At 39.6% G+C, this 20,131-nt stretch overlaps 2 protein-coding genes across 2 annotated transcripts; one reads left to right on the top strand and one right to left on the bottom strand.

Moving 5' to 3' along the window:
• Positions 1-359: 359 nt before the first annotated feature.
• LOC104452655 (cytochrome c biogenesis protein CCS1, chloroplastic) lies at positions 360-4,550 on the top strand. Its single transcript, XM_010067117.3, has 8 exons — positions 360-830; positions 1,210-1,429; positions 1,512-1,623; positions 1,964-2,236; positions 2,484-2,749; positions 3,348-3,504; positions 3,573-3,656; positions 3,975-4,550. Exons 1-8 carry the CDS (start codon positions 440-442, stop codon positions 4,128-4,130), a joined length of 1,659 nt encoding a protein of 552 aa, XP_010065419.2. The 5' UTR covers positions 360-439; the 3' UTR covers positions 4,131-4,550.
• A 7,561-nt stretch (positions 4,551-12,111) lies between these two features.
• Positions 12,112-14,446, bottom strand: LOC120296067. Its single transcript, XM_039317718.1, has 4 exons — positions 13,722-14,446; positions 13,429-13,604; positions 13,150-13,263; positions 12,112-12,998 (listed from the first exon to the last, which is right to left on the bottom strand). The coding sequence occupies exons 1-4, from the start codon at positions 14,444-14,446 to the stop codon at positions 12,112-12,114; spliced, it is 1,902 nt and encodes a 633-aa protein (XP_039173652.1).
• Positions 14,447-20,131: the final 5,685 nt, after the last annotated feature.

Raw genomic sequence — 20,131 nt, 5'->3', positions numbered from 1 at the left:
GTCACACATGTATTATCCATGTACGGTATTTAACTTACATTAGAATATAATAATCCTTCTAATCTACCATATTTCTTCAATTTGGAAAATGATTATTCATGTTATTTGGTATATCCCGATTTGAGTTAAATATTATTACGTGGATAACCCATGTGTAACATTATTTATTTTTTTCCCTCATTCAAAGTTACAGAATTGAAAACCAAATCAGTAAATTCCATTAGTTTAAATAAACTCAGCATTTTTTATGATCAGGAAGGAAAGAAAAGAATACCTTGCTTTTATCAGAGGAGCAAAATTTCTTGCAAATAAAAAAATCGCAACCTTATCCGAAATGAACAAAAACCCGCTAAACCACCAACTGGAAACGGCGGTTAAGCTCAGACACTGCTGGTGCTCTGAGAAGCCTCTCCCCTGTTCTTCACGAAACTCTGCATCCATGGAGTCCCTCAACACGTTCACAAATCCTCTGAACCCACCTTCACCCAGAAGAATTCCACTTAAACCCTTCCAAATTCACCACCACCACCCCAAGACCACCCAGAGAAACCTCCCTTCCCCCATTTCCTGCAAGCTGAAATCCTCGCAAAAGGACACCACCAAAAGCAGCACAAAGCTCATCTCCCAGAAGATCCTGCTCTCTGAGAATATGCCTCCTCCTCTGGCTGAGGAAGAAGATGGTGTCGAAGCGGAGAAACCGTTGGAGAATGATAAAAATGGGGCCATGGGGATGTGGTTGAAGAGGTTGCCCAGGAGGGTTTTGTCTGTCTTGTCTAACTTGCCTTTGGCAATTGGAGAAATGGCCACTGTTGCTGCACTCATGGCTCTTGGTATGTTTGAACCCTTTTGCCTTCTTCTTCTTTTTTTTTCAAGTTCATATTTTTCTTTTGATTCGCTGGTTGCTTCTTTATTGTTTGCTTGTATTTAGGAGAGAATTTTGTGAAATGGGTAGCTTCGGCCTGGCTGGGTTGCGATAGAATGTTTGTCTGTTTGGGGGTGAAGGTGGTAAATAGAGCCTCATTTTGGTGCAGGAAAGCTTACATTTTGTGAATTTTTCAATTTCAATTGTTTGCTCTGCTTTTTGAACTTGTGAATTGTGAGCTATTTGCCCAATTCCTTCTTCACATTCATTCACATGAAATGATGAGGAATTGCACGGAATTCTTTAGGATTGGTGCAACACTAGCCTGATATATTGTCAATGTATAGGCACTATCATTGATCAAGGAGAGGCTCCTGATTTTTATTTCCAGAGATACCCCGAAGACAATCCTGCATTGGGATTCTTTACTTGGAGATGGGTTCTCACACTTGGTTTCGACCACATGTACTCGTCCCCAATTTTTCTTGGGACTTTGGTTCTTCTGGGCACTTCACTCATGGCGTGCACTTACACAACGCAAATTCCGCTTGTCAAGGTTGCCAGAAGGTTTGACTACTTTCTCTACAAATACTCCTCTTCAGTTAAGTCAATGCAGCAATATCTTAGCCACATAAATTGATATGTGCAGGTGGAATTTTTTGCAATCCTCCGAGGCCATTCGAAAGCAGGAATTTTCGGAGAGGCTTTCTAGAGCATCAGTGCAAGATTTGGGCATCATTTTGATGGGTTCTGGATATGAGGTCCAACCATTGTACTTTCTCTTTCTTCAATTTGATCAATCAATTTTTGTATTCTCAGTAGCTCAATTAGTTTGCATACTGGTCAAAATGGGTGCTCTAGAACTCCAATATCTATTTATTATGACAGTGCAAAGTTGAATTTATTCTACCTCAATAAGTGAAACACCATGAATGCTAACTTTAATTAATCGACAATTCCATTCTTTCACTGGCACTGGGGACGTAGACCTATTCAGATGAGTTCATTGACAATAGCCATGTGATGCCTATCTTATGCAATAAGGTTGCCGATCCATGGATACTATATTCTCTCTAATTCTTCTTCTTAAATTTACTCTAGGTTTTTCTGAAAGGACCATCACTATATGCTTTCAAGGGCTTGGCTGGCCGCTTCGCTCCTATTGGTGTGCACTTGGCGATGCTGCTGATAATGGCAGGTGGAACCCTTAGTGCTACAGGAAGCTTCAAAGGTTCAGTTACTGTCCCTCAGGGGCTAAATTTCGTTATAGGAGATGTATTGGGACCTACTGGTTTTCTCTCTAATCCCTCTGAAGAATTTAACACTGAAGTTCATGTCAACAGATTCTACATGGACTACTATGATAGTGGGGAGGTATGTCATTTTTGTATGTGTGAAAGATAGAATAGGAAGATAAACAAAGAGAAGCTTTTATGTTTATCTCATGGTTATTCTGCATTCTCATGTTGTTGTCATGAAAAATAATTGAACCTATATGGAACTGAGAAATTTAGAAATCCTTCTTGTTAGCAATAGGTTCCTGTAGGTTCATTGTTGGAACCTTTCCTTTTATTTATTTATTTTTTCTTGCTTCATCATCTTAAAATATTCATTGATGCAGGTATCACAGTTTCACACTGATTTATCATTGTTTGACCTTGGTGGAAAGGAGGTTATGAGAAAAACAATTAGTGTAAATGACCCTTTGAGATATGGTGGCTTCACCATATACCAGACAGATTGGAGTTTTTCTGCTCTACAAGTGCTTAAAGACAGTGAAGGGCCCTTTAATTTGCCCATGGCACCTCTGCAGATCAACGGAGACAAGAAGCTTTTCGGGACATTCTTGCCAGTCAGTGACACTGATGCCTCTAGCGTGAAGGGAATGTAAGCATCTCTCTGCATGTGTAGTCGAGACTCTGACTTCTGCATATATTAATTTGTGGGGCCACGTTTTGAGATTTATTCCTTTGATAATGAGTAAAATGTAAGGCAGATGTTTTTGAGGTTATTTCTGAATCTGAAAACCGGACCAGAGTAGAGTAGTTCTTTTTTGCTCCAGTGTTCACTTTAAAGTTCCTTGTTATGTAGGCACTTGTGGGATATTTGTAAGTGTTGCTTGAAGATCTGAGAATCATTAAGTCTCAGTTATGGACACCTATTTCTAGGTTGATAGAAGAAGAGCAGGACAAAAATATGGCATAGTATGCTACAAAAAATAATCTACATTAGCTTTGTGGGGGCAGAATTTGACCTTTGAGCAGTTTGCTAGGAAGTGTTTTTTGTTTAAACATATGTGAAATGCCAAGTAAACCACTATTGTGATCATAAAGAGCATCAGTTGCATATATTGATATGTGAAATACATCTACCTGAGGATTAGTAATGTTTTTGTGCCATATTCACCTCCAACATGTCTATTTCTTTCATTTTATATTCAGATGGCTATGCTCTAACTTCTTTTTCATTTATAATGTATGGTCAGATCAATGCTTGCTCGTGATCTGCAATCAATTGTCCTTTATGATCAAGATGGTAAATTTGCTGGAGTACGGAGGCCAAACTCTAAGCTTCCAATTGACATTGGGGGCACGAAAATTGTTATTGTTGATGCCATAGGCAGTACTGGTCTTAACTTGAAGGTAATGGCCTTGCAGCTATCTTAAATATTTCTCGATGCTTCTCAGAGCTAAACCTACTTATTTCTCAGACCGACCCAGGTGTGCCAATTGTATATGCTGGGTTTGGCGCTCTTATGCTCACGACTTGCATCAGTTATTTATCTCATACCCAGGTAAACATTCTGTTCTTGAAATGAGCCGACTACATGCTTATTGAAGAGGAAACTTCATGCTTTCAGCCAACAGATCAAGGTTGTAAATGTTTTATTTTGATGGTCACAAGAAGATTCGTCATCAGGTGTGGCATGACATGGCATAAAGTTACTAAACATTGAACCGTGAGCAGAGTTAATGTGACTGAGCATAACATACACAGTTTCTCCAAATGAGCATCAGTTCTTTTTCTAACCAACAAATTAGCATCACAATTTATGCACATATCCCTTTGTTCACGTACTCATTGATCTGTGCTCTTCCATTAATTTTTTAAGGTTTGGGCCTTGCAAGATGGAACAGCAGTGGTTGTTGGAGGAAAGACAAACCGAGCAAAAGGTGAATTTCCTGAGGAGATGAATCGCTTGCTTAATCGTGTCCCGGAAATAGTTGGGCAATCTGCTTCCGAGCATTCTGAAGACCGTGGTGGGTAGATACCGATGCACCACTTGAAAGGATGAAAAATTCACCCACATGAGCTCAATGAACCTGAGAGACCGTTCTCCAACTGCATATGTTAGTCTGGAAAAATGGTATACACAGTCCTCATGAATTCAAGTTCATCAGGTCGCTCGCACATCTCAGATATCATTGACACGGTTTATCCTGATCTAGAGGCCGTGCCAAAGTGGAAAGTTTTCTGGTTTCGTGTCCTGATGTCCGGCGGAAGAGAATAGCAAGGATTGAGATTTCGAAGACCAACTTCGTTCCACTAGCCACACATGAATTGTACTTATTGTAACACTAAAGAATCCTACATATATAAACATTCATTCTTGCTCTACATATGTTTGGTTTCTCTGTATCTTTGGTTTGAGGACCTAATGATAAAGTCCAATTTTTCGAAGGCATAATTTCTTTCGCATGTAAAAAGAAATTCATGTAAAATTTTGTGATTGATCTAATAGATGTTTTTAGTTTAATATTTTATAAATTTCTAATGCTTCTCGTGATATGGCTTAAGACTGAAGCATGGAGATTAATTATATTACGAGACAAACGTAAGTGTTCAAGGAGTTTTAAGAGATTCAAACGGAAGATCTCCTGCTTCAGTGCCACGACGAGAAAACTGCTAACTAATCTAAAATGTCAAATTATCATACGAAGGCAAATATTATTTAGCCAAGGAAGAACACTCTTAAGACGAAGAAAGATTTCAAAAAAAAAAAAAAAAATCGGTATCACTTTATTTATAATTAACTCGGGCTCTGACACGAAGATTTCAAACAGATAAAAAAAAAAAAAGCAAAAATTTTCGGTATTACTTCATTTATAATTAACTCAGGTTATGCTTGTCACTGCTCAAACCGAAAGGGCAAAATATATTTTCTATTCATGAAAGTGAAACATGTAAGTCACTCAAATTAAGAATTTCAGGATATCACAAATTTAATAAATATAATTTCTATTCACAAAAATGGAACATATAAATCACTCCAATTATGAAACTTAGGATATCACGTCGAGCTTGAACTTACATAAAAAAATCAAAGTTGATGTGCCCGAGTTCTTGGCATAGAACCGTGTAAGTGTGGAGAATTTCGGGTTTGGGGCCATAAGCAAGAAGATATGGTGATTGCTTTGGCGTGAGCAGAATTATTACCTTGTCGTTCTTTCGGACATGGTGAATTTGTTAGAACGTGGAAAGCGCTTGGGACTTCTCTAACTCAAAGAATCATGTTGATGCCTAAATTCTCATTTAAGGGTCTCTTACGAATAAAAGGGATGGAGCCCGTCAATAATAACAGAATGTGACTCCTAAACAACAAATCAATGTTACATAGTTTGCATTCTCATTCTTCATTGTATTCTTCTACATTTAGAAATTAAAGATATTTTTGTTTATAATTTGCATGTCCACATTAAATCTAAACGTTGGCGGTCTTGTGAATTTCATTCAAATTGAGCTCCAAACTCACTACTTTCTCAAAATCTAGCCCATTTGAGCCTGGACCCTATTAGAAATTCGGTCACTCTCTCTCCCATTGCCTAGCCGAAATTTGCATGGGCCATACATATGTCATGCATGCGCCATATATGTGCCATGCACATCTTCTAGATGGATTTTGGGCTAAGGATCAAGCAAAGTTTTCTATCCAAATTTCTGACTTGGACTTGGATTAGGATTAGGATTTCCAAGATTAGTCAAAGGCCAAGCAAGGCCAGCCAAGGGGGAGCTCACGCAAAAAAAAAAAAAAAAAAAAAAACTCGACCAAGATCACTTACTCATACTCGATCATATATTCTCACCTCACGCACGATCAAGCATAATCATACTCGGGTAAGGACAGGATCATGCAAGAACTCACACGGCCATTGAAGAATTGTCTCAGCCATTGAAGGACTCTCGGCCAAGGCGCACACTCCTAAATGCTCAAGACTCATCCAAGAAGGGAGACTGTAATGACCCGGTCTTGCAAGATATGAGAGTACAGCTCCGCTTTGAGGATGGCAAAGGAGGCAGGAATGAATCGAATCCCACATTGCCTAGAGTCAGTGAGATAATTTACTATATAAGGAGTAGCACCACAATGTCTTTTTCTTGGGTGAAACCAAAAGGATCAAAACCATGAAGGCATAGGACAGTTGAGTCTTGCGGCCTAAAGGAGACAATATAGTTAGTAAGTGGGGCCAAAAGTCGGCTCTTACAATGATATTAGAGCCAAGCCTATGTGGCTCAGAGACAAATTAAGCGGAAGCTGGTGGGCCTGTAATAACCTGGTCATGTGTGGGGACAGAGGTTGGCTCTTACAATGGCATCAGAGCCAAGCTCGTGTGGCTCATAGACGAGCCAAGCAAAAGTTGGTGAGCCTATAACGATCTAGTCCTACGAGGATGGGAGTGTGGCTCCGCCTAAGGATGGTGAAAGGGTAGGAGGGAATGGAATCCAACATTGCTTGTTACGACCTGGTCTTGTGAGGATGGGAGTGTGGCCTCGCCTCAAGGATGACGAAGGGGGTAGGAGTGAATTGAATCCGACATCGCCTAGGGACGGTGCAATAACGTGCCATGTAAGGATAACACCGGTTTGAACTATTAAAGAGCTTCTTCTTCTTTTTTTAAAGCAAAGCCTATAGGAGCAAAACCCTAAGATGGGGCAGGTGAGTCCTACAACCCAAAGCGGACAATATCATTGACAAACGGGGCCAGAGGTTGGCGACCGTGCAAGTATAGCGGACAAGGAGAGAATTCACGCGACCTTGTCTTTGGCATTTGAAGGTATAAACTCGAAGTTTTGTCTTGATTATCAAACAATTTCAGCTTCTATCAAATTTAACTTTAGGTATTCTGCGAAAAAATTATTATGTTTTCCAAATCAACTTAGTTACCCCCCTCTTAGTTGCATCATTAGCTTCAACACTAATTAATTCGTTCCTTTTGCGCACCATCATAGTTTGTCTTTCGCTTTATGGAGTTTAACTTGCTCGCTTCAATCGTAACCCATCTCGATGCGAACTTTTCATGGATTTGATTAATTTATAAATCATGTTTTGATTCTGATTCAGTTTTATGTCATTTTATTCCAAGTTTGCATTCATTATTTTTTTAGTGACTTTTTAACAATTAGCATAGATTTCCTAGTTAACGTAGCTTTCCTAATTTAAAGAGGTTTCCTAGTTCGAGTAGGTTTTCTCATTTGAGTAGTCTTCTAGCTTATGTAGGTTGCCAAATTCATATAGATCACCTAATTGAACTAGTTTTCTAATTTTGAGCAGATTCCTCAATGTAAGTGCATTTCCTACACTAAGGCTGCATTTGGTCGTCCGGATTTCTAAACATGATAGAACCGGATAGGATAGGATAAGAAATCCATGGATTTCTTTATATCCCATCCACTATTTGGTAAACTACTGATTTAAAGTCGGATATCCTCATATCTTATCCAATCTATCGGTTGGTGAACTACGGATTTAAATTTGGATATTTTAAAAATAATAACATTAGGCAAGTACAAATTTGTAGGTTTAATATTCACAAAATCATCGAAAACAATATATCTTTTTCAAATTAACAGATTCTCATTGACTTTCATGATTATGGATCGTAATAATCTTTTATGTTCATTTGAAATAATCTTTTGGTTACCCCCTTCAACATCAAACGTTTTTAGAATAACCTCAATTTCAATATATTCACTTTGAAACATGAATTCTTTTTCTCTCTCACAAGTTTTTCATTTGTTTCCATTTTATTATAGGTCCAATACCAAATCAAACAAATGCCCAATTAGAACAAAGCATAAAGTCCAAAGTTCATTCGCTTTTTTTTTTTCCAGCTGTCACGAGGATGCAATGACAATTTATCACGTTAACGAACAATCTTTGAACAATTCGCATTTATAAAGTACATTACATTTGTTGAGTATCGGCCAGCTGCATTTTGACCAAAGTAAACTCATGTTTACGTCCATATAAAGCAGTAGATGCGAACTATCTTGACTTAAGGCTTCTTTTAAGTTCATGGCTAGGTTTTTTGCCAAAGAGATAGAGAAACTATTTAGGAAAATAAAAGACAGAGGCAAAGAATATTATAGATAATGGTTTTCTTGGCAATCAACATAGAGATAAAGTTTCAAGCCATATCCATCTCTTTTCAAGTCATGGCTACAACCGAAAGGTCCAAAAAGATAACATTAAAGCTTATAGCTAGCCCCAAAAACCCTTTAAAAAAAATTAAGAAGAAAAAAAGAAAAAAGTATGGAGAGAAAACATATCTTCTACAAATTCATAAACAACTCAATATATCTAAAATCATAAACACCAAATATAAGACTCTAAGACAGATGTCCAATTTGGAACAAAGCTTAAAGTGCTAATCCAATACAACTTCATTCACTACGATCCATCACTCCCAATCATCACTCATTCTCTTCTCTCATCTCTTGGAGAAGTAATTCCACAAATGCTTTTTTGTCGTCTCCTTGAAATCCCAAAAATAGATGAATATTCTTAGGATCCTTCACAATTTTTCTACATAATTTTATTCTATCCATAGTACCTAAAGACATTTGAAGAAGCTCCTCATTGATTTTTCGTTTGTCTTTATCCAAATCCTTGGCATGTCCGATGCGGTTAGTGATCATCTCTATTCTCTTGTTAGCTTTTTCCAAGAATGAGCCAAAAGTTCCTGCTATCTCAACTAAGCTAGCAACCCATTTGTTACTTGCTTTAGCCCTTTTCTTCTTGAAGAATCAAAAACTTTCCTCATGAACTATAGCCACATGAGCTTCTGAAGGGTCTTCACTGAGATTTCCCTTAGCATGGTCTTTTCCAAATATGGCTGATGGTCGATCATATTGAGGGAAGGACTTCCCTCTCAAAGAAGCAGCTCCTGGATAGGTCTACAAAGAAAATGATATTATTTTGTTAAAAATGAAACAATTAATAAAGAAGAAAAATGAGAAGAAGTGACACAAACCTTGCAATATTTTTGCCAACTATCCTTAGAATGAATTTCAACACAATGCTTTTCATGGTCCCACCCAAAGCCACTTTGATTCCTCAAGTCATATATCTGATTATACAACTCTTTCAAATTTTTCATTTTCGACTCTATGTGAGGATTACCCTTGATGCCAGAACAAGGAACTTTTCTTCAAACCACTTTTCTAACAAAATCATGTAACCACTCTTGAAACTATTATTGGCTTTCATTCCTCGCGTAACTAATTCTTCAAGACCATCTAGAAGTGCATTTTCTTCATCTATTGTCCATATATGTCGGTCTCTCTTTGTTCCCCTTCCTTGAGTTTGTTATTGTCCATATATGTCGATCTCTCTTTGTTCCCCTTCCTTGAGTTTGACTGAAATCACTACTTTCCATTCCTAAACATCTCATTGCAATTTCAAAAGATTTAATGATGGAAGATAACGTGGTAGAGAAAATTTAATGATAGAGTCAACATAGTACTTCAAATTTAAAATGATAAAGTCATAATTCAAACATTATATAGGAAATATATGTCTCAATAATGACAAACCAACACCATATTACACATGTCTAATAGAAATTGGAAAAAAAAAACATCTTATAACGCAAGTTTTGTAACAATGGAAAACAAATGATTTTTTTAAATAATATAAAATCATACAACTCCTCCATGTCCTCAACTTGCATTCCACTCATTAAACATTTGTACTGCTAAATTTTGCCTCCATGTTGCCCAATGATCCGACAGCTCAACAACATCAATTGTTTCCACATCTTCAACAGTGGTAGCAACTTCATCTAACCATGCCTCGATTGGATCAATAGCCATTTCTCTTCTTATCAAGTTGTGCAAAAGGCAACAAGCTATGATTATTTGACCTTGTGTTCTAATTGGATAAAAAGATGGACTCCTAAGAATAGCCTACCGTAACTTAAGTAGACCGAAGCATCTTTCTATGACATTTCTAGCTTGAGAATGCTTCATGTTGAAGTACTCCTCGGGTGAATTTGGTGTACGACCTTCTGTCCACTCAAATAGATGGTATCGAGTACCTCTATAAGGAGCAAGAAAGCCCTCCCCGTTTGTGTATTCAGCATCTACAAGATAATAATTACCTAATAACAAATGATGATATTATTAGTTGTCTTAGAACCTTTAAAACCTACAATACATAGAATGCAATATATTGATAAAAGCTTATCTTATCAACGGGGATCTTTAAACCATTGGGTTTAACTAAAGCATCACGAAGCACTCTAGAATCTGCTGCCGAGCCTTCCCATCCAGGTAAAACATAAATGAATCTCATGTCACATGAGCAAACTCCTAATACATTGGACGCAACCTCACCCTTTCTATTTTGGTACCTCGGTTTATCAACTTCTGGTACCTCGGTTTATATATGTGCCATCTAATGCTCCTAAGCAACCCTAGAAACATAAAATTAATAAAAATAACATTCTCTTTAAAGTATTAAATTAGTCCATGAAATAGCATAACAAACATACCTTAAACCACTTACATCTCTCGTCGGCACATTCCTCTGGAACCGGTTCAAGTGAGACAAGAAGCACACTATGCATTCTTATCACCGCATTTAAAACTAAGTTAAAGTACCTACTTATTGTCTCCCCGGACCTCATAAATCTTAACTTGATGACTCGATTTTTCACGTGATGGGCAAGTATATGTAGAAACATGGCTATTTGTTCTTCTATAGTTACAAGTCCATCTTCTTTTAACCCACCAATTGTACATGCCAACTTGCATAGTAGAGTAAATGTACATCTATCCATCCTAAGTTGTTTGGCACAATTCAAGTCATTGCTCCTAATGAGGCGGTCAAGGTGATCTAAACAAGCTTGGATTCTAATAAATGTCCGATCCTTCAATATATGCTTGCGGTAGTGCCTTTCAACAGTAGTGGACACTAGTAGCATATACATCATACACAAAAGCAACATTTGGAGGCTCATCTCCTCTAATATAAGAATGGTGAAAATTTCCTCTCTATCATTGTGATCCATTTCTAATGAGGAAAAAAAAAACATTAGACAAGTACAAATTAATAGGTTAGATAATAGAAAAAATATATAAAATAATATCTTTTTTTAAATCAGCAAATTTCAAGGAGGTTCTCCTTCCTCCTTGCAATAAGGAGAAAATCCTTGATCTCGTGGACTTGCTTCGGCTGTTTTTCAACGCCAAACTTTCAAGCATACCCAGTGAACATTTGGGTATATAATCCGTGCATTCTCACCACTCCCAAATCACTCCCATAGCAATTATTTCATGGTATACTAGATAGAGACTTCGAGCATTGAAATATGCTAGACTAGGTTTTTGATCTATTAAGAAATATTATAAGCTTCTTCTATTTTGGGTATTTGCCCCTTTCCTGACTAGATTTCCCCCAATTAAGTTAATGGTATCGTGAAACGGCCTAGCTATATCATGTCTACTTAATTGGCAGGTGTCTGTCTCTGTGTATATTCAGTTACAGACTCGGGAAACCATCAAAGCAGTATGCTTCATGGTATACTCCTGTACTTAAGACAGCAAGGGTCTGAATAAGCATAATTACAATGCTGAAGGAGCAAAGCCGAGTATCAAAACTTTCATTTGCATATGTCATCAAGAAAGTCTTGGAGTTTGACAAAATCTCATCCGGCTTATATTTCTTCTAATCCATCAGCTGTTGAAAGGTATGTGGTGGTGCACGGTCAAATAATACTGCAATTGTTTGCAATATATCTTGATGAAAAGATCAAGAAGTGTTCCTTTTTTTTTTCTTTTTTTTTTTTGGTAAAGGTAAGAAGTGTAATAGATTTTGCACAAAATTACAAGGGGGGGATGCCTGGCACCAACAAAACGATCACTCACGAGACAAGAGTCAAGGAAGAGTGAGGGGGTGCCAAGGGATCCAACGGACAACAAAAAGAAACCCTAAACAAGAAAGACTAAGCTAAAACCAAAACCCTCCATCAAAGAAAGATAGAAGGACTCAAGTCCCAGCTCTGTTGCAGTCTTCTGTTCTTCGGGGTATCTATCACATGCTTAAAGGTCGACGCCTTATCCTTGATTGCCTTACGGAGATGCATCTTCATCGCCGGGAGGAATAAAGTCTGGTTTCTGAAAATAATATTGTTGCGCTCCTTCCAAATGATATAGCAAATGGCTCCAAAGCTAAACCTAGCCAAAGAGTTATAAAAGCTTTTATCCGAGAAGTGCTTCATCGCCCAAACCAGGTTCTCTCGCCAGGATTTGTTACGCCACAAAATATTAAACTTAGCAGCCCAGAAGGATGCGAGATTACCCGGAGTTTGGCACGCGAAGAAGAGGTGGTTCACCAAATCAGGCCTACGGGAGCAAAAGGGACAGAGAGCTGCTGGAATCCTGGCGTAGGAGAGGAGCCGGACCTGTGTTGGCAGTCTATTACGAGTAATAAGCCAGAGATGGGTTTGGTACCTCGGCGGTATGGAGGAGCTCCACACAAACGAGGACCAGGGCACAGCATCACCTTTCGGCCTCAATAATTCCCAGGCAGAAGCTGTTGAGAAACGGCCCAAGGGGTGTCGAATCCACTGAAAACGATCCGCTTGCTGGTTAAATTCAGGGATGGGATCCCACCAATTGGCCATAATATTAATGACATACCAGCCTAAAGGCGTGGAGAGAGCATCAGCAACAGAGGCATCTCTAGGGATGCCAGAACGGTAGATCTCCTGGTTAGAGAATAGGCGGTTGAGAGGGCCATTAAGATGCCACTGATCAAACCAAAATGACACGGAGACTGCCATTGCCAATCCTCCATCTAAAATGCTTTTGATAAATACTACGAAGGCGGAGGAGCTTTTTCCAAGCCCAAGAACTAAAAGTCGGAATAGGAATTACCCAGAAATTTTTCCGATTTAAGAAAGTGGAGTGAACCCATTTACACCATAGAGATTCTTTATCCGAAAAGAGCTTCCAAATGTGCTTAAGCATCAAGGCAACATTGTTTTCCTTTAAGGAACGTATACCAAGCCCTCCCTCCTCTCTAGGGAGGCAAACATCGCACCAGGCTACTTTGGCCCCGCTTGGACCCAACATCAGCCCCTTCCAAAGGAATTGGCGGAGGATTTTCTCAATTCTATCTAAAACAGCACATGGCAGGAAGAATACACTTGCCCAAAAGCCTTGAATAGAGTAGAGCACAGACTTAATGAGCTGAAGTCTACCAGCCAATGATAGGAATCTATGGGTCCAAGATTGAACGCGAGCTGTTATTGCATTGACCAGCATAACACAATCCGCTTTACCTAGCCTTGCGGATATAACTGGTACTCCAAGGTATCGGAAAGGGAGAGAACCAACCTGGAAGCCAAGTTTGTTCAAGATCCCACTTCGAAGATCGGACGAACCACCGGCTATGAACACTTCACTTTTATTGATTCGGCTCCAATCCGCTCCGGCTGGAGAATGAATCAATTCCAGCCTTCAAGAGATCAATAGAGGCCAAGCTAGCTTCCGAGAATAAAGGACATCATCCGCAAAGAATAGATGGGAGAGCTTGGTCGATTTACATCTCCGAAAAAAACCGAAGCCGAGGCACCTTTTTGTTTGAATGTCCAATAAACCAGAAAATACTTCCATCACAAGAGTGAATATGTATGGAGACATAGGGTCACCTTGGCGGATACCTCTGCCACTTGCAAAAAATCCATGCAGCTCTCCATTTAAGGATACCGAGAATTTTGGAGAACGAACACAGCTCATAATTCGGTCAATAAAGTGCTGAGGGAAGCCAAAAGCTTGAAGGCAAACTTCAATGAATTCCCGATTAACTGTATCATATGCTTTCCTAAAATCAACCTTGATTACGCATTTGGGCCGATACGGATCATGGTGAAACCCACTGAACAATTCTTGAGCAACCAAAATGTTATCACCGATATGCCTACCCTTTACGAATGCATTTTGAGGCAAACTAATGATGGATGGCAGCACACAAGATAAACGATTAGCAATCAGCTTAGTGATACACTTATAAATAGTGTTACAGCACGCAATAGGCCTGAAGTCATGGACAGTGGAGGCATTGGGGATTTTGGGCACAAGGGCAATAATGGTTGTATTAATTTGCTTCAACTGACTCACATTTACGAAGAAATCTCTAACCGCCAAGATAACCGAAGCACCAACAACATCCCAAGAGTGTTTGAAGAATTCAACATTGAAACCATCGGCCCAGGGAGCTTTTCCGGTAGCAAGAGAAAACAAAGTATCTTTAATTTCATCATCGAAATAGGGGTAGATAGAAACCGCTTTGATCCACATCCGAGTCTACTTAAGCCTTTGCTCGGATCTCCTCCATAGTAGGACGGGCGACGAGGCGGGAGTTGCGGTAAGAAGATCACGAAAATGATCAACAAATATCTTCTGGACTTCCGAAGGCTCATCGGTAATGGTATTTCCATTAGTCACAGATATAATTCTGTTTTGAAGGTGACGCTTATTCACAACTTGGTGAAAATATTTGGTATTAAGGTCCCCATCCTTCAACCAACGTACCCTGGATTTCTGCCGATAAAACGATTCCTCTTGAAGTCGCAAGTCTGTGAAAACTTGAATCTGCTGCTTCTCGGCTTCCGCAAGACGACCATTTGAGGGATCAGCTTGCAATGCATCCTGAGTAGCATGGAGAGCCCGCCTGGCCTCAGCCGTTCTCATAGACAAGTCAGAAAATGCTTCTTTGTTGAGCTGTTTCAGCTTGCATTTCAGAAGCCGAAGCTTTGCACAGAGAGTAAACATGGGCGAGCCTTGAATAGGAGAAAGCCAAGCTTCCGAAACCAATGAAAGGAAATCCGGATGGGTCATCCGAAATTAAAGAACTTAAAAGGCTTGGAAGATTTTGGTACCTGCATAACCTTAACAAGCATCGGGGAATGATCTGATATGCCTGGAGCCAAAAAGGATGCTTCCGAATAAGAAAATGTCGAATTCCAGTAGCCATTTACCAATACTCTGTCTATTTTCCTCTTCTTGCGGTTAGGACCAGTTGAAGTAGTCCAAGTATACCTATATCCAGTATAACGCAGATCATCTAGGCCCGCTTGGGTCAAACAATCTTTAAATTCGTCGAAAGCCGGGATCCAAGCATTTGAACCACCCACTCTATCCGAAGGGTCACGGATTGCGTTGAAGTCCCCAGCAACAATCCAGGGAGTAGAGGAAAGGATAACACTGGTATGAATAAGATCTTCCCATAGAGGCATTCTAGACATGAAGCAGTGCTCGGCATAGACTACCGAAAGAAACAGGACCTTACCCGAAATCAGCCAAAGAAGCCTCCCGTGGATGACTTGCTTCGAGGAGGTATTAACCAAAAAATCGACCTCCCGGGGGGTTCCAACCCACCCAAATTCTCCCCTTATGGGAATAATTATAGTTATTAACCCACCGCCAACCAGGTAATAAAACAGAGGATACCGAATTAAAAGCAGCATCGGAGATCTTGGTCTCAATAATACCAACACAGCAAAGATTATTGGACCTAACAAAATTCCTGATTTCGGCTTGCTTAACAGGGTTTCCCAATCCCCTAATGTTCCAAACACCAAAATTCATCAAAAAATAGGGAGGGCAGAAAACACTACCTTCGTCTGGGTGGCCTCCTCTGCTCGACCCCTTATTAGGAGCATTAGAGGGATTGGCCATAGAAGAAATCTTCAGCGGGGCTTTTTGAATATGCGGCGTCTTAGGCCGAGGTTGAGAAGCATCTGGAGGCTTGGCGAACGGGGGCTGAATCCCCTTCCTCACTTGCTACTCACGCTAACAGCCTTTGCATCCTCCTCCAATTCTTCACCGGAAGACAAAGCGCCACGGCCGACGGGCTTAGAGATAGCAAGAGCTAAGGAGTTCCCATCACCTTCCGAGATCTGACCTTCAGGAGCATGTATCGTACTTGGACCATCAGCCATTTTGGCCTTTAAGGTCAGGATTGGAGGAGTAAGTCCTAGCTTCTCCTTATGTCCCTGGAGGTGTTTATTTTTCCTATTGGTGACTTGTTTCCATCCCTCCTCCGAGGAGGAAGAGATATTAGGATCTGCAGTAGACGGATCTGCAGAGACTCGGATTTGCGAGAGCGAATCGGATTTGCAAGAATCGGATTTGCAAAGCATCAACAGATTGAGCTGCAAAGAATCGGAGGTTGCTTGGTGCCTGCCTTTGCCAGGCAATTATGGCCAAATGCACAGCACTTCTCACATGAATTCGGTCTCCATTCATAAAGCACCTGAACCGAGAAGGCTTTGTCATCCACCCTCCTCGCATTTCTCCTGTTTTGCAGAAATTTCAACACAGACTCTAGCAAATGATAAACGTTTCATTTTCTCCGTCAAAGGATCTACATACAAGGGCCTCCCTACTGCGCTTGCAATCTCGCTAATTCCTGGAGCTGACCAATACGCAAAGGGTATATTCTTTAGCCGAATCCAGACAGGAACCGAAGATTGAAGATCTTTTTCAGCTCCATTGTATGGTGCCATTGCTTGAGTACTAACGGGATTTCGCTCTTGTCATGTGCCCTTCATCCAGTATTTTCTTCCTGAATTCATCATCAGGGATGATGAAAAAATAGAAACCATCATCATTGGCTAGGACTTCGGACAGGTGAGCCCCCTAAGCCTGTTTTAGAGCCATCTCAGTAATCTTAAATGGCACATCCTTTCCAATATAATATCCCACCAGACAAGAGTTCCATTTCGGATCACCAGCAAACTTAGCATTCTCGAGACAACCGCACTACCGATTTCTTCCCCACCGAAATAGGTGGAGCAAAGCCTAGCTCATATCCTTTAGAGGACAGACTAGCCACATTGACCCATGATCGGGTAAGGGGAGCTCTCGAACTCTCCCAATTCAGATTACCAGGGCATCCTCTATTCCGGCCTCTAGAGGCATATCGCACACGGCTTCGACTCCTTGCAATGGGCACACTGGGTTTGCCCTTACCCCTGCCCGAAGGATCAAAGCTCGTCGATGCCATACGAGAACACAAACGAAACCGAGCGGTGAACGCACCGAACGCTATCGCAGCACAAGGACACCAAAGCAATATAGGCCATGGCACGGAAAAAGCTTCAGCTAAGATCCTAAGAGGGATGGGACGAAGCTTACCTTCAAAGGAGACGGCCCAGAAGTGGCCGCAAGATCAGCTCGAAGCTCGGCCAGAGACGAACTCGGGAATGCACCAGAACCCTAATCGCGAGTCAGGAGCTCTCACGATTTAGGACAACCCAGCCAAAATGCTTCGGTGAGGATTTGCGGGGGGGAGATGCGAGGAGTACCTCCAAAATTGCGCCAAACGGATCCCCGAAGAGATCGGAATCACTCAAAAACCAGAACGCTCGCTACAGGGAACCAGTCGCCCGGTAGAGAGCATAGATGAACAGTGATCCGCCCAATTGCAAAATCTGCCCCTCATTCAAGAAGTGTTCCTTTGTGGTTGGTCTTTCAAAGAAAATGGAGGAGAGACACCACACCAAGTGGCTTGTGAAGAAGAAGAAGATTTTGCTGAAGAACCTGCCAAACTTAAATCCAAGGGGAGTTATGGGACCTGTTTTACCTAAGAGAAAGGCCATGAAGGCGATAACAACCAGGCTTCTCAATAGAATATGGGGTGAGTACTACTCCAACTACTCACCAGAGGAAATAAAAGAGGGAACATGCACATATGCAAAAGAGGAGGATGACATTGAGGAGCAAGAGGAGAATGAAGAGGATGAGAATGAAGACATATTAGTAAATCTAGAGGAAAGTCCGAAAACGGGTTTAGCACCTAGGCAAAGTAAGCCTTCCTCTACACATAAAGAAGTTAGATGGTACGGGGAGTCCATGGGTCAGCCATCTTCAGGTGAAGCTCTGTATAGACAAGTTGTTGTCCATGGTGAAATAGTTGCTGTAGGAGATGTAGTAGCCTTGGAAATCTGGGTATCGAAAAACCGAACCAAGAACGAACAATTCTCTTTGAAGATATCAAATATTTTGCACAAAAACAGAAAGGCCTTTATAAGTCTATAGATTCAAAACTACTAAGAAGACAATCTCCAATCAACTAGCAAAAAAACCAATAGAACTACAATTCTGGCCTACGTAAGCCGAAACATAGATGAAACGGGAAAACAATCCACAACCAACCTTATGGCTACTTTAGAAGTCTATGTTAGAGAGAGAGAGAGAGAGAGAGAGAGAGAGAGAGAGAGAGAGAGAGAGAGAGAGAGAGAGAGAGAGAGAGAGAGAGAGAGAGAGAGAGAGCATGATTATTTACCTTCGAAAATTCGTCACTTTCGTAAAATTTCGATGTGAATTGGAGAGCTATTGAGGAGAAGGCTTCAACATTGATACTTTGGAAACAGAGGAGTTGGAGTCGTTTGTGGGTGATCGACGGAGAAAGAAAAAAGTGCAGGGTTAATACCCTGAAAACCCCAAACTGGTACACTTGTGACAAATTTACCCCAAACTATTTTTTGACCACAAAAAAATCCAAAACTGATATACCTTTGACAAATTTACCTCAAACTGGTACACTAGTGACAAATTTATCCTCTGTTAGTTTTAGTTAAATTTTATTATCAAATTATTAACTTAAATAACACGTGACAATTGACCGGTATACCAATTTAGGATTTTACACTCCGTTTGTCACAGTTTACAATTTTCGTGATTTTTTTTGTAGTATTAATTCAATTTAGCAGAGGGTATATTTGTCACAAATTTACCATTTTGGGGTTTTTTGCAGTCGAATAAATTAGTTTGGGATAAATTTGTCATACAAGTACTAGTTTAAGGTTTTTTATAGTCATTCGGGGTAAATTTGTCACAGGTATACCAGTTTGGGGTTTTTCATGGTCAAAAAAATAGTTTGGGGTAAATTTGTCACAAGTGTACCGGTTTGAGATTTTTCAAGGTATTAACCCTAAAAGAAATCATATCCAACCTTATCACACCCCCTCAGATTTTTTTTTTTATCCGGTTTATATCCCTTCTATATCCAACCTTATCATATCCTAGATAGCTACCAAACATGGAATATAATAAAACATATCATATCTTGATTTTTATCCGGTCGACCAAACGCAGCCTAAGAAGGTTAGTTCAAGTAGGTTTCCTAGTTAAAGTAACTTTCCTAATTAGTGTAGGCTTCCTAGTTCAAGTAGTCTCTAATTTGAGCATATTTCTTAATGAAAGTAGGTTCCTTAATCTAAGTAGGTTTCCTAATTTGAGTAATTTTCCTAGTTTAAGTATGTTTCCTAATTAATGCTGGTTTATTAGATTAAGTAGGTTTCTTAATTTCAATAGATTTCTTAGTTCATGTTGGTTTCCTAATTGGTGTAGGTTTCCTATTTTAAGTAGCTCTCCCAATTATTGTAGGTTTCCTAATTTGAGTAGATTTTAGTTCAAGTAGGATTCCTCATCTAGGTAGGTTTCCTACTTTAAATATTTTTCCTAATTAGTGTTGGTTTCCTATGTTAAATAGGTTTCTTAATTTGAACATGCTACCTTTTTAAGTGTATATCCTAATTCCAGTAGGTTTTATAATTTAAGTTGTTTTCCTTGAGTAGATTTCCTAAATCAATTTGATTTCCTATTTTGAGTAGTTTTTATTTTTATTTTTAAGAGTGACGATATTTCCACCCCATTTTGGCTAAAACACTCCTTTTTTTTTTCCAATGAACTTACCAAAATACCCCCTCTCTCTTCAAATTATTGTTTCTTATTTATCGTATTGACCTGCAAAATTGCATTTATTTTATATTCTGTCCAATCTTATCAGTTTCACAATAAAAATGTTGAGTTACACCTAGAAATATATTATCTTATCATGTATCATATTATCATTTTGCCTGGACAAGGTTGTTAATTTTAATTTGTGATATGATATTTTAATCACATAAGTTACCTAAAAGATTAGAAATTTCTAGTTATAATGGCTTAAGAATGCACAATCAATTGCTTTTTTTT

The sequence above is a fragment of the Eucalyptus grandis genome, chromosome 7 (genome assembly GCF_016545825.1).
Source record: "Eucalyptus grandis isolate ANBG69807.140 chromosome 7, ASM1654582v1, whole genome shotgun sequence".
NCBI classification, from domain to species: domain Eukaryota; kingdom Viridiplantae; phylum Streptophyta; class Magnoliopsida; order Myrtales; family Myrtaceae; genus Eucalyptus; species Eucalyptus grandis.
Note: the sequence above shows the minus strand (reverse complement) of the source record. Positions and strands in the feature narration are given on the sequence as shown.